This window comes from Penicillium hispanicum, assembly GCF_028827665.1.
Source record: "Penicillium hispanicum strain IBT 35686 chromosome Unknown utg000004l_segment0_segment0, whole genome shotgun sequence".
Taxonomy (NCBI): domain Eukaryota; kingdom Fungi; phylum Ascomycota; class Eurotiomycetes; order Eurotiales; family Aspergillaceae; genus Penicillium; species Penicillium hispanicum.
Window position 1 is genome coordinate 4,304,632 of NW_026623196.1, and position 14,029 is coordinate 4,318,660.

At 54.9% G+C, this 14,029-nt stretch overlaps 4 protein-coding genes across 4 annotated transcripts; 1 reads left to right on the top strand and 3 right to left on the bottom strand.

Annotated features, from left to right (window-relative positions):
- Positions 1-1,865: 1,865 nt before the first annotated feature.
- Positions 1,866-3,824, bottom strand: N7459_005365 (uncharacterized protein; the record flags this gene model as incomplete). Its single annotated transcript, XM_056944549.1, has 1 exon — positions 1,866-3,824. One exon carries the CDS (start codon positions 3,822-3,824, stop codon positions 1,866-1,868), a length of 1,959 nt encoding a protein of 652 aa, XP_056801432.1.
- A 3,153-nt stretch (positions 3,825-6,977) lies between these two features.
- Positions 6,978-9,297, bottom strand: N7459_005366 (putative ABC transporter; the record flags this gene model as incomplete). The annotated part of the gene is made up of 8 exons (XM_056944550.1): positions 6,978-7,220; positions 7,292-7,569; positions 7,626-7,779; positions 7,835-7,914; positions 7,967-8,423; positions 8,474-8,732; positions 8,802-9,042; positions 9,102-9,297. 8 exons carry the CDS (start codon positions 9,295-9,297, stop codon positions 6,978-6,980), a joined length of 1,908 nt encoding a protein of 635 aa, XP_056801433.1.
- Positions 9,298-10,093: 796 nt separating this feature from the next.
- On the bottom strand, positions 10,094-12,349 carry N7459_005367 (arginine--tRNA ligase; the record flags this gene model as incomplete). The annotated part of the gene is made up of 3 exons (XM_056944551.1): positions 10,094-10,550; positions 10,607-11,901; positions 11,996-12,349. The coding sequence occupies 3 exons, from the start codon at positions 12,347-12,349 to the stop codon at positions 10,094-10,096; spliced, it is 2,106 nt and encodes a 701-aa protein (XP_056801434.1).
- A 599-nt stretch (positions 12,350-12,948) lies between these two features.
- Positions 12,949-14,023, top strand: N7459_005368 (phosphatidylinositol phosphate kinase family protein; the record flags this gene model as incomplete). The annotated part of the gene is made up of 2 exons (XM_056944552.1): positions 12,949-13,221; positions 13,271-14,023. 2 exons carry the CDS (start codon positions 12,949-12,951, stop codon positions 14,021-14,023), a joined length of 1,026 nt encoding a protein of 341 aa, XP_056801435.1.
- Positions 14,024-14,029: the final 6 nt, after the last annotated feature.

The following is a 14,029-nucleotide window of genomic DNA, read 5'->3' on the forward strand; positions in this document are numbered from 1 at the left end:
ACAACGGCCTGGTGGAAACCCCTACAACACTCTGCACCTAAAGGTCCGGACAGCACTCAGCAACAGCTAACGCAATATCTCTGTAATAGCAACTAGTCTGCACCTACAGGATCACCAACCCCAGAGCCCACCGACGTTTCAACTTTATCTGCTAGAGAGCGAACCGCAGCCGGACCGCAAGAAACATAAGTAGCAGCAGCTGGGCGGAGAAATTTATACCTGGCCCTGTATAAGAAACCCCAGCAACTGCACGAGGCTTTCAGACACAGAACTAGAAGAAACAGTTTTCCCACCGAGATTGCAAGTAGGAATAACGCACGCAAAGAAGTAAATATTGGTATGAGATAGCAAGGTAGCGCGGGCAAGGCGGATCGTAGAAACGAGGGCACGGTATCCTTCCGTGATATCAGAAACTGCAGACTGCATTTATACCTGTCAATTGAAGGGATTGTTAGTATATTACACAAAGTCAAAAGTACTCTTCCTGCCATATGGAGCACAAGCGCCTCCGCGGGAAACGAATGCCACAAATGACGGCAGGATTTCTGGCTGGGACTTATAAGAAGCCACGATCACGTATACCATAACCGGTCCACAGCTTCCAGTCCATTCTCCATCAAAGAGCCGCGAGGGCTGCACAGCCATCCGCAGTGCAACGGCAGGGTCTCATGTCAACTTCGACCAGAGGATGATCATCAGGGACCCGTAATCTTGTCCTCCAGGTATCCTCCATCTAGGTCAGGTGTCTGGAGTTTGAAGCTCCAGCGTGTTCAATCCGTGTATACACGCTTTTGGTGGGTTAAAGCCTCCAGGAGTGTTCGTTGAGGGGCTGTTGGAACTTGTGTATATTTATAGGTAAATGAAGAAGACCCGGTCGTTCAATCAGAAATGATTTGCGTATGGCATGGAGTGTTGGATAGAGAAAGTGGAAGAGGTCGACGTCCCGCATGTTTAAATCACAAAACCAGGTGGTTCCAGCCCACCTGGCAGGCATCTACATCCTACTAAAACAGATTGCCACAGGAATCACAACAGCCAACTCGACAACGTTCATAAAACTAAAGTACATCTTGCCAGCCACACAGGGCCCATGACAGGCCGTCCGCAGGCCAAGGCACAGAGAACACAAGAAATATCAACCGTCGATATGGCCAAAGAAAAAAAAAGATGACCTGGTGATGAGACATGACAAGTAAAAGGAAAACATGGGTATAATCTCTCTCCTCCAACACAGGAGTCGCGCTCGCAAACCAGTAACCAGGAGAAAGAGACAGGCCCAATATGGCGTGATGACCAACAGCACAGATGTTGAAATGGGGAAAGGAAAAATCAAGAGGCTATACATAAACGCTGGCAAAAACAAAAATGGGGCTGCACCAAACATGAAATGGCTAAGCACATCGAACTTGTCATCGCAGGTCATCAGAATCGTACAATCATTTATCACCGTAACGGGAGTTCAAGAGGCCTGCTTACACCCCCTGGTAGACAGGGGACTTCTCGCGGGCTTCTCGCTCCCCCAGACGCAAGAGATAGCAATTGCGAAGAAAACACAAACCAGAGAGTCCTCCCAGTCCGACGGGGGACGATTGGCACGCCTCCGATTAGGAGGCTCCACCTCATCCCGGGGCACCCTTGCTTAAACACCAGTTTTGTTGTTGTCGTTCCCATCACAAGACCCGCCCAGAAAAATATAACGCGCAGAACAATGAAATCCCAACTTTTTTTTTGGCCAAAAGAAACCCGCCAGCTTTTCGCTAATGCCATGACAAAGGAGGACAAGAAGAAGACAAGATCATCCAATTAGAAACCGAAACACGATAAGGGGACAGAAGCCAGAAGAATGTGCAGACCTCAAGCGCGACTCAGACTCGGTAGCCTTTGGGGTGATAGCTGGACCTGCTGGACCGCCGACTGGCCCGGTCAGACCGCCGGTCCGAGTGCACACGCTGCACATCTGCAATCTGGCGACTGCCGCCACGCGCGGAATCGGAATGAGAGGAGCCGGCCGCGAGGTAGTTCTTGGGCCGGTTGTTGGCGCCATCATCAATGTTGAGGTGCATACCGCCGGAGTTTCCGGTGCGAATTCTGATGTTCTTCCCCGCGACGGTCTCCTCGGCGAGGGCAATCGAGATTCCATTCATCGATAGGGTCATGTTCTTGTTTTCGCCGTCAGCCTTGGAGCCGCTACCACGACTGCTGTTGGACCGGCTCTTTTGACTGCCAGCGTCGCTGCCAGCGCCATTGGCGAGCTTGGGAAGCAACGCCTCTTCCGACAGGGGCAATGCAGCCGTGGATCGGCCCGATTGGACAGCCTGGTATCGCTCAACTTCAGCTGCGCGATCTTCCAGATCGCCAGTGCTGCCAGGCTCATCGAAGTAGTACTTTGTTGGTGCACGGCGCCGGCGAGAGGTTTCCACAGCCACGGAAGCCCCCCGTGCGCTGTCATGGTAGGATGTCGATCGCTCTCGGAGGCTGTTGCTGCGTTCGGGCAGCCAGGCCTCCCGAGACACCCGACGCGGCTCATACTCGCGACGCGGTTCATACTCTGGCAGAACAGCGGCAAGTTCTGACATGTCCATGGCTCGGGACGGGCGGCGCTGGGATGGAATGGCAGTCGTCGTCTGAGACTTTCGAGCCTCCGGCCGTCTCACCTGATGGACTTGCGGGGCACTCCTGGGCTTCGGAGCAGGCGGGGGTGGAGGTGGCATACGACGGCGAGCATCTTCCTGGCGGGCATCCTCCTCATAATCCCGAAGAGGCTTCACAGGCCCGCGACCACGAGGTTCCCGCGGCTCTCGACGTTCTCGCGAGTACCACCGCTCGAGCGGCTCTCCTTCGTCATAGAAGGGGAACATCTCAGGCTCGAGCGGGGCCTCGTAGACGGATGCCCGACGATGCCGGGATGGCTCTCGGGTGCGAGAGGCAGATCGTTCCCGTATGTACTCAGGCGGCAAGGCGTACTCGGAGGGTGGGCAATAGGAAGATCCCCCATACGGTGACGATGAGTACTGCACATTCGAGTAGGCCGACGAGGAGGGCGGGGGTCCATGAGTGTCATAGGCATACATCGAATGGTCGTACGATGGGTGCGGCGAGCCCATTGCCCAACTGACGGGCCGTTCCGCATGATAGCCCGAATGATGGTAGTAGGAGTTTGAACGGCTGGGTCGGCCCGAGTGCCGGCTCGAATGGTATTGCTCAATGACGCCGGGAGGGTAGCGGGAAGCATGTTGAGGGGACGAGGGGACGTAGTCCGGAATCGGCGGCCGGAAGGCATATTGCGATGGAAAGTCCATGGGTCGGGGCGGCGGCGGTGCCTCGACGGGGGTGGAGGGCGGGTAGTAGGCGCTGGCGCCGTCGTAGTAGCTGTCTGGGTAGACGACGTGGGAGGAATCTCGTCGGTGTGACTTGGAAGGCGACCGATGCACGTGAGCTTGATGGTGGGCGGAGGCCGTGTAGGCACCAACCATCTTCTCGTCGCGCACTGGCCGGGCTCGTTCCTTCTCCTTGCGGTCTCGACGGCTGGAACCTTTTCTGGCCAGGTCGGTGGTTCGCTTGGGCATGTCCAGCTTAAGAGGGCCCGGAGGACTCTTCCCGCCCGACGGGCCAGATTGGGTGCTGTTGCCCGTGGCGGCGGTGCGACTAGAATAACCTGAGTCACTGGCGCCGTCGATCAGCGGCGGCTCCGCTGGGAATCTTAGATCCAACCTGGAGGTGACTTTGGCAGCCGTATTGGCTACCTGCCGGGATTCGGGTAGGATGGCTTGCGCATCCTCGTCAAATTCCTCCACGCAGGCCGGACGAGGGGTCTTGCCTGCCATGGCCGCTGCACGGTCGGAGGGCGTGGGAACCGGCACGGTCCTAGAGCAGGAAACAGGTTGGCTCCCGTTTGGACAAGAGACGTGGGCTGCACCATACGCAACCGCACATAAGAGGGAAGAGGGGGGGGAATCTGCTTGGCTCGCGACTTACAGCAAGCCACCACTCCAGCTGGTTGCGTCCTGAGCGATGACTCAGTCGTGCGTCCCAGTCGATTTTTCGACAGTGCCCTAAGGGGGGCGCGACGCTCCGGTGTGTGTTCCCTCTTCACGGGTGCGTTGGGTCGGTGTCTGCGCTCCGTTTGGTCTCAGTCCAGGAGAGGAATTTTTTTTTGGATCCTCCTGCTTCTCCTCGCCCAACACCCACACTTGGGCCTCACACAGACCGGGAAGGCGGACCTGCCGATCGCAGGGGGGGAGAGGGGCGATGGCAGGCGAAAGGACGAGTCGGGAACTGTCAGCGAGCGGAGAGTGCGAAGTGGTACTTTCCGGATCGCAACGTCTCCATCGAAATCGAAATGGGGGAGAGATTAGGCGGATAGGAAGAAGAACGGGTCGGGCGGCGCAGAGAGCGTTGGGTGTTCGTGGGTCCGACGATGAGTGGTGGAAAGGACTGCAGCTGCAGCTGGGCTGAGATTGGGATGATGGCTTTCTCTGCCTGACTTGTACCCGGGTGGGGGTTGATTTGTGGAGTAGATGGGCAGCGATGGGCTCGGGAGGGGGATGGGCGATAATGGGGGACAATGATAAGGGTCTTTTCAACCACGGGAGGGGGAGGGGAAGAGGGAAAGACTCGAGCGAGGAAGATAGAAGAAAGGGGGGAAGGGAGAGAAAAAAAAAGGCAAGAGGGAGAGAGCCTCACAGCCGCAGACAGAGAAAAAAAGAGGGAAATCAAAGAGGCTCCGGGATAGATCGGTACCCAACGAACAGAATTAGAAAAAAAAGAGGAAGTGGGGGGAGCATGATCGTTAAGAAGTTGCTCGTACAAGTCGATATACTTCCCAATAATAATGTGCAACCGCTTTTAACCTCGGGACCCGCCGGGGATCCCTGGTTCCGAGTGTTTTGCTTCCACATTTCCACTTCTACATCTATTTCCATCTCTATTTGACTGGATTGCGCCATTGTATACCGGGGTGGATGTATGTAATGACGCTCTCCCCTGCGATGACTCTTTCCACTTCCACTTCTCTTTGAATTTTCCTATTCCCCCCCCCACCCAACGCCCAATCCTACTTGCGGCCCAATGATCGCCTCCACCAGAAGAGTCTTCTCGCACCAGCAAACGATGGGCAGAGGCAAATGTCTGGACAATTGGCCCTCGGACTCACCCGGAGAGCGCCTTTTTTTTTCTCATTTCGATGATTGTGATTCTCCAGATCGGGTGTGACTGGACCAGTACAATGACAATGTACCTGGTACCACGGGGAAAATGTCGGTGGGGATGACATGCTGCAGACAACTCACCTACAGCGGATGATTCTCTCGCATCCTATGAATTGCCACCGACGTCGTCGCTGGTGGATCTGTTCCATCGACACTAGAAGGCGAGGGAAAAGTTAGAATACAATCACAACGGATGTAAAAGCGAAAAGAATAAAAAAAAAAGAGAGAGACTAGGGTTTTCCTGCACGACACTGGTCATGTCGGAGACAGCGTCGCCTATGTGGCAGAATCTCTATGGAGCTGTTCTCTACTCCGGGTGAGTCACGCTGCCAGGGATGTCGACACGGCCATACATATTCCCTCTCTCTCTCTAGCAGTCTAGGCAGCCAACGCTCGGTTCTCGCGGGCCCTGTCGAGGCTCTGTGAGAAGTGTGTACTGAGTACTTGGCCCATTCTTCCCATATACACCCACGGCAGAAGCGACGCTCCCACTCTTCCGACCTGGCTAGATCGGTATGACATGCAGCACGGGACGCGTCCATCATTACCCAGAGCATCGTCTGCCTTTCACCTCCTTGCGTTCTGCTCTCGCTTCGTGGGAGCAGACCCCGCACGTGCGGGATAACACAATCGCGGCGTGATAAGAGCGCCATTGGGTGCTCGGAGGCGTGTACAGGGTCGATGCGCGCGCGCGCTCACGCTGTGCGGAGGAATGGAATCACCCGTCACCCAGGCGCGAGAGTGCGAGGGTGAGAGGGCGAGAGGGTGAGCTGCGGGCGATGGCGAGGGTGAAGGTGAAACCGCACTGGACCGTCCGGGCACATCCATGCGGCTCTGGCTCCAGCGTCCTCCCAACTCTCCCACTCCTCCACCCCTGGTTTCTAATCGCTAATCACAGTCGGCCACGATCGCAAGCAATCTGAAGATCCGGCCCGGACACCTACGCTGGACCGGGCATGCCCTGATAGCCGCACGGCTCAGCTAATAAGCTCACGCATGTCATGTCGGACATCGCGAGGACGGCACTGTTGCTGTCCCTCGAGTGGGCCAGGATGGCTCCGTTTCTTTCCATATCCTTTCCCTCCCCCTCTTTTTCGGAAGATAGTCGAGCCCAGTATCTTCCCCCCCCCCCTTGCTTCACGGGTCTGCAGGATGGCATCAGCTCGTGGTGCCGGCGATCCTCACCGCTCTTTGGCGCATCGCGCTCGAGGACGAAATTGAGGGAGTGCAACTCGAAACTGGCATGCCGCTGTGAAGAATCGCTCGGAGTCCGAGGATGGCCAATTCCCTGACTGAGCTCTGTCGTGATTTCGTGCTTCGCGATCTGCAGGTGGAAGGATGCAATAGCGCTGATCGCGGGAGAGCAGACATGATTGTCTGCATAGGAGACCTCGAGTGCGCAACTCTTCCTCCACGCTGCTCATCCTACTTGATAGGACGGACATGGGACGACCTCGGGCCCAGGACCTGAGGCGTGAGCCGTGCGGCGACGCCCGTGAATTGAGGTTGTACAGAGAGACAATAGTCGTGGCAGAAGACTACCTTCGGGTTACGCTGGCCGATGATTCGTGGCTTTGGTCCTACCGCAGGTCTCCGGGCGATTCAAGCGTGAGTGGAAGCAAGGGCAGAGAATGATTGCTGCGTAGATTATGCTATACTGGGCAGTAATAGGTATTCAGATATTCACTACCCCGTCATCTCAACGGTCCCGTTGCCACATGCCGTTGCTGCAATCACGGCTTGACAGGAGATAACAAGGCCGATAGCTGATCAAATGCGGCGCAGCTGAAGCGCAATCCAACCAAACAGACGATACACAGCAATGATCCCCACCAGAATCCCCGCCCATTTGCCCGTTCTGCCCGTCGCATAGCCATACGTCTCGAGGACGCCCGTGCCACGGATCTGGCACTGCGACGCCAAGTCCGTTGTGTACATGCATTGGCATTGTGTCCCACACGAGTAGATCCGCTGGGAGAATTCATTGACCATCATGCCTTGGAAAACGTAGGCCTGCACGATGCGTTAGTCGAATCGATAGTGGGAAAGGTTGAACATGTTGAACGCATGGAACCTTGTCGTACCTGGTAGTCGATGTAGTGGAACACATACTTCCAGAACGGATTCAGGATCGTCGGCGTCACGAGAAATCCGCCCACGCTCATCCACAGTCCATTAGCAAAGGCCACCAGCGCCAGCGCTATCACAAAGTTGGGGAAGATGGCTGTCACGAACACCACCAGGGATTCGGCGGCCAGCAGATCGAGGAAGATCCACATCACCCAGGTGAAGAAGGCATCGGCCCCCGGGCGGAAGTTGGAAAGCCAGTACGAGACAATCGAGAACAAAATCGAGATCAGAACTGCGGGTTGATCATGATGAGTAGCCAGTTCTGAGCAGAGTAGCTGGGTCACCTACATAGGAATGGCAGACCGATAATGAAGTTCGCAATCATGAACGGGGTGGCTCCATACAGACCATTCGCCCGCTCTTTGGTAAAGTTGGCGCGATCTTCAAGAAACGCTGGAACGTAGGCGACAGCCATAAAGGACATGAATGCCGATCCAAAGAACTGAGCTGTTGTCAGCTAGCTGATTCCACGACGGTGGTCAGTGAAGTCCACTCACAATTGCATTGACGAAGGGCTGGATGTACTCCTGAGACGGATGAAGGCGGAGCCAAACGGTACCCATCATGATAGCAAGACCTGCTCTATGTCAGTACATGTCCTTGCCTGTTATGAGGACCGAGACGCATACCAAGATACATCACAATACGAATACCATAGGCAACGACATCCCGGTAACTCTTGATAAATGAACGATGAAGCAGAGCGGCAGTAATCTGGAACGCGGACGGGCGAGTCAAGTCTTCTAGGACTACTTTGTTAGTTGACTTGGCCATGATTCCAGCTCGGTCAATGACTTCTTTCGTAACAGTTTTGGCCTCTGTTGACTCCTTCCAGGAGCGCTGAATGTCTTGAACCCGCTGCTGTGCGTCCCCCTTGGCATTGTTGAAGTCGGAACTAACAATGTCAAGGAAAAATTCTGCAGGGTTCGTATTGCTAGGGATCGGCTGGCCAATCCACTGGAAGTAGTTCCCAATATTTGAAACAGGACCAAAGTAGCACGTTCTTCCAACCGAGAGGAGGAGTAGTTTGTCGAACAACTGAAAGGTCGTAGTAGACGGTTGATGAATGCTAGCAATTATGATAATCTTGGAGATGTTAGTACTGTTGGGCCTGGTCACTAAGACTCTAGTCTTACGTTGTTGTCTCTTGCCAACTTCTTCGCGTATGAGATCACCTCATAGCTGGCCGTCGAGTCCAGCCCACTGGTTGGCTCATCCAGGAACAATATCTTGGGACAGGTAATAAGCTGACTGGCAACGCTGACCCGTCGCTTCTGACCACCACTGATGCCCTTCCGGATTGGAGTCCCAACAAGGGTATTTGCCTGTCCCTGGATCCCAAAGGCTTCCAACAAGGTTCGAATGCGGTCCATGCGCTGACGCTTCGTCACAGAGCTGGGGGCAACACAATTAGCATATGGACGATAGGAAGGGGAAAAGGAAAGAAGCTTCTCGTCTACATACCTCGGCAGTGATAGATCCGCTGCAAACTTCAATGTCTCGCAGACGGTCATCGACCCGATTAGAGCATCCTCCTGCTCAACATACGAAGTCATGCGCCCAAAGGCGCCATTTTCAACCTGGACTCCGTTGATGTAACTGTCACCCGTCACTTTGGCACCGGATGTGGCAGGACGACGAGCGAGCACATTGAGCAAGGTGGTCTTTCCGCAGCCCGAGGGGCCCATCAGCGCCACCAACTCCCCTGCACAATCGTTAAAACCAGTCGCATTCAATTACCGATGAACAGGAGTCTCAACAAACCCTGCTGTACATCTCCGCTGATATCATTGATCAAATCCCGCGCCTGCCTCGTCTGGCGGTCCTTCACGGTCACGGTAAGACCGGACCACGAGAAGTTCTGCACGGAATGGTTCATCAAAAAGTGGCGACTCTCGTTGCGCTCCAGGTCTAGAGTGTCTATCCCATCCAAGGGGATCGCATCGACTTTGCTGACCATGGTGGTCGAGAATGCAACGCGGGCGGGGATCTAGATGTGAGGTTATCGGCTTGCAACAAGGGTTTGACCCGGTTGGCGGGTCGCGCACTTGTTATAGGCCCTTATCGCATCGAGGGCTTCTGCAGGGCGCCCCTGCGGGGACCTAGTCCCCCTGGGCCGAGGGGACCATTGTGGTGTAGATGTGGCTGCTGGGAGTCCGAGGTCCCCGATGTGATGGGCTCAACTAATGGGCGACTACGGGGACTAAGTTGGTTGGCGCCGGGCGGGGCTGAGTCCGGCTTACAAAGACAGTGGTCCCCGAGTGGACGCCGTTCTGCAGTCAGAAAAGAATTGGGAACAAAATGTGCTGACTGGTTAGGTCATTGTGAGGTGATTCTCGCCCGAGACCAGGAAAGAACTGATCGATGGTGATTTTTTGGTTGGGCTCGTCGCGGCGATCACAGTTCGAGATTTACTTGTCCCCGAGTGGATACTTCACACATATAGATCCCGAGCGCCACTTCCCGTCCGCGCGGAAACTATGGCCAATCGGTAATTAGGGCACGAAAGCCCCAGATTCGGGATGTGAAAGGGCATTTTACCAGGAAGCCAAATGTACAATACGGATTGAATCAATAAATCCGTGGAAGTTTCGGGCATCGCACATAGGAAACACAAAGCAAAACCGTGATATTTTTAATTGTCCAGCTCTTGGCGCCGAATGCATCTAAAAAGGGAATATGGGATATGTAGAGGGTGGAGCCTGAAAATGAAATGGAGAGGAAAGAAAACGAATTTACATCCTGGAACAATGGAGTTAGCTGGGAGACACGAAGAAAGGAGGGATTGAGAGAACAGACCGTTCGACGGGGCTCAGGCCGAGAACCCGCATACCGTTGTTCAAGACCTGGCGCGCGGCAGCGTAAAGAGCCATGCGGGCCTGCTTGACTTCTGGCTCGCTACCAATAACCTTGAGCACATCGTAGCTGGAGCTCAGCATATGCGTCATCCGGAAGAGGTAGCTGAGCACGGTGATGGGCTCCAGGGTCTTGGCGGTGTTGAGGAGCACGTCTGGCCACTGGGCCAGCAGACGGATCAGATCAATGGCGTGCTGCTCGGTAAGGAGATCGAAGTTGGCAGAGGGCAGCTCGTCCACATTCAGACCTGACTTGCGGGTCATGGAGCAGAGACGAGCGTGGGCGTACTGCAGGTATGGGCCAGTGTCACCCTCGAACGAGGTCATGGCATCGAGGTTAAAGTCATAGCCGTGGATACTATATGGCGTCAGTACACCGACCAAGACGAGAGCTACACAACACTGATTACTTACCGCTTGCCAGTCATGTCCTGAACCATGACGGCGGTGATACCCAGAGTGTCTGCGGTGGCCTCAGGGTCCTCCACTTGCTCATACTTGGTCTGGTTCTTGCGCATAACCTCGTGCATCTTGTCGCCGACATCCCGGAGGATATCATCCAAGAACTTCACGGTACCCTTGCGAGTGCTCATACCACGGACCATACCAAAGTTGATGTGCATGCAACGGTCAGATAGGTCCTTACGACCCATAAGCTCAGTGATCTTGAAGAGCTGAGCCAGGTGGAGATCCTGTTGAGCAGCCACGACGTAAATCATCTTGTCAAAGTGGTAGGCATCATCACGCTCCACGATAGCACCAATGTCACGGGTCAGGTAAAGAGGGGTGCCGTCCTTGCGGACAATGATAGCCTTTCCAAGCTTCTTGGCACCGTGCTTGGTGAAGTCTGCGATGACGGCACCGTCGGAGGGCTCGGTCACACCAGCCTTCTCCATAGCGCCGTATGCGTTGGTCATGCTCTCGCTCTTGACTTGAGACTCACCGGAGTAGACATCAAAGTCAATGTTGAGACGAGCATAGGTCTGCTTATACTTTGCAATCGAGAGATCACGGAATCGGCGCCAGAGGGCAAGGGCCTCTGGGTCACCATCCTCCATGCTCTTGAAGTAGCGCCGAGCTTTCTCATCCTCACTGGCATCCACGAGCTTGGCAAGCTCAGCCTCCAGAGCGGCAACGTCCTCGTTCTTCTCCTTCTTGGTCTTAATCTGTTCCTTCGCCTCCTTGATGGGTCCATCTTGCTTGCTGACAATGCCGTTCACCTTGACGTACACGTCGAACAGGTGGTTGATGGGGTCCTTGGTGAGCGCCTCTTCGTTGCCGAAGTACTTGAAGCCATTGGCCAGCAGACCGTACTGCTTGCCCCAGTCACCTAGGTAGTTCATCTTGATCACCTCCCAGCCCATCACGGTGTGCAGGTTGGCAAGAAAACCACCGATGATGGTACTGCGCAGGTGGCCAGCATGGAAAGGCTTAGCAATGTTGGGCGAAGAAAACTCAATGATCAGCTTCTTGCGGCCCTTGGAGGGGTCCGAGGGGTCCTTCAGGCCTTGGTTGCCATTTGTACCGTAGGCAGCCTTTTCCTTCAGGATACGGCCAAGGACGGTCTTGGCCAGAGGTTGAGGCTTGAAGAAGAATTGCATGTGAGGTCCGACAGCGGTGGGGGGATGGATGAGATCGGATTCGGGGAACTTTGAAACGAGTTCCTGGCACAGCTCCAGCGGGTTCTTCTTGATCTGAAGGGAAGCAACCTAGAGAGAGCACGACAATGAGGTTAGATCGGTGGCTTAACTTGACATGGAACGCCATCCAATGCTATGGATGCGGCACATATAGTTGACCTACCGGCAGCGACAGGTCACCCTTGTCCAGCGTGCTGGTCCATGCCAGGCGCGGGTAGATCTTCTGGGCATCGATGCCAGTGGCCTTGCTCAATTCCTCGGAGATATGCTCCCGGTAGATATCAACCGGGTTGAGTGACGGGTAGCAGCCGGCAAACTTGGAGGTTTGTGTGGTGGACTGGAGTGTCAGGGCCTCGACAGAGGCAGACAGATCGGCGGACGCCATCGTGGTGATCGGTTGCAGTTGCGCAGGAAAGCGCAAGGCGGGAGAATCGAGGGACAGGGGGCGCGAGCGAGGGAAGGTCAAGGGGGAAAAGCAGCGAGAGAAACACCGGGCCCCGCTTAGCAGTCGACCCATAAAGAGGGGGAGCGATGGGCGACTTTTTTTTTTGCCCGGCGTGACTCAGGCGGCGCCGGGCAGGCGGTGAGTGCGGCACGTGATGTCTCGATCGGGGATGGAGTATATCGAGTATATCGAGTATATATAGACAACTGGACGAGTGATGATGCGTTGAAATTGCGAGCACAATGGAGATGCCTCGAACACATACCCAGTGTCTGAATGACGCTACTCACGTTGCATGAGGGTTCCCTGTTCCGTCCTATCTCGCGCCGTCCAGAGCCGTGGTTGAGAAAGTCAAAGAATGTTTCCCCAACAAGACCAATACAAATTGAATTCAAGTGAGTACAACGACTTGATTTCTCCCAAGCAACCAATGCCTCTCTCCTTCGCCGGCCAATTCTGCTTTACCATCGCAAACCTGAATGTATACATAGTGGCCGATCCAACCAATCACAACGCGTTTCCCCCGGATCTGACGTCACTAATCGATGGTCCGTTCTGTCAAAGTACAAAAAGCAAGGTTGGAGTGGTTGTGTGAGAGATGACTTCCGGAGACCGCACTGGGTATTCGAAAAAATAACGACAAAGATCCCAACGCCGGACATCTCGCGAGCATGGGACCCCGTCGTCGCCAGTCGGCCCTCACTACGTCCATCCAATCTGGCTTGCTCTGCGACCCGGACCGCTTTAAGAAAACGCCCTGGGGCCGGTTTCTGGCTTTCTTCACTCTGCACCGAATCAAGCTGATTCGATACGAGCGCCGCCTATTTGCCAAATTGCGCCAGGAGGTGTGGGCTTTCGACGAAGATGACTATCAGTCAAGCTTCCATACAACGAGCGGCCAGCCACCGTTGAAAGCGATGGGCGATTTAGGATACTCGGGTTCTGTATGTGCCAAACCCGCGAGATTCTTCCACCAGCACTGACCTGAGCTAGACATTCTTCGGTACCTGGGATGGATACTTCGTCGTCAAGAGCCTGCCACGTCGTTTCGAGCACTCCTTCTTCCAGGCGGACCTGTTGGAGCCTTACTACCAGTATATGCGTGCAAACCCGGACTCGGTCCTCGTGTGGATCACCGATTACATCCTATCTCCCTACCGGACCCTGGGAACACTGCTTGGCTGCACTCCATCCCATCACGTCGTCATGGAAAATATTCTTTGTGGGCAGGCCGATGACCCGGGAGGCCAGAACTGGGAAACCTACGACCTCAAGCCGATTGACTATTTCTATCCCGAGCGTGATCTAGTCCCGGAATCATTGGTGAGCGAGGAGACTCTCAGCAGGCTGGCGGATACGTTCAATGATAAGCTGCATCTCTGGCGCAACGACCACAAAACCTTCTGGGAGGCTATTCAAGCCGACACGAAGTTCCTGCAAGACGCCAATGCAGTCGACTATTCGTTCTTCCTGGTCCGAATTCCTGTCTCGTCCAAACCGACGGTTCTTGGGAGAAAGAGTCCGTGGCGCGCTGGACTTGTTTCTGCAGACGGCCGGTGGAAATACCGGGCCGTCATCTTGGACTTTCTCTGGGCCCGACACAAGCTGCACGCGCAGGCGCTGTCGGGAGTCGTGCAGACATTCAACGTCGTGGGCCGAAAAGGTCCGATGTCAATCACCACGACTGCGAGCGAGTATCGCCAGAATTTCCTTGCCATGGTCGCAGAGATGATCGAAGTGCACTGAGAACGT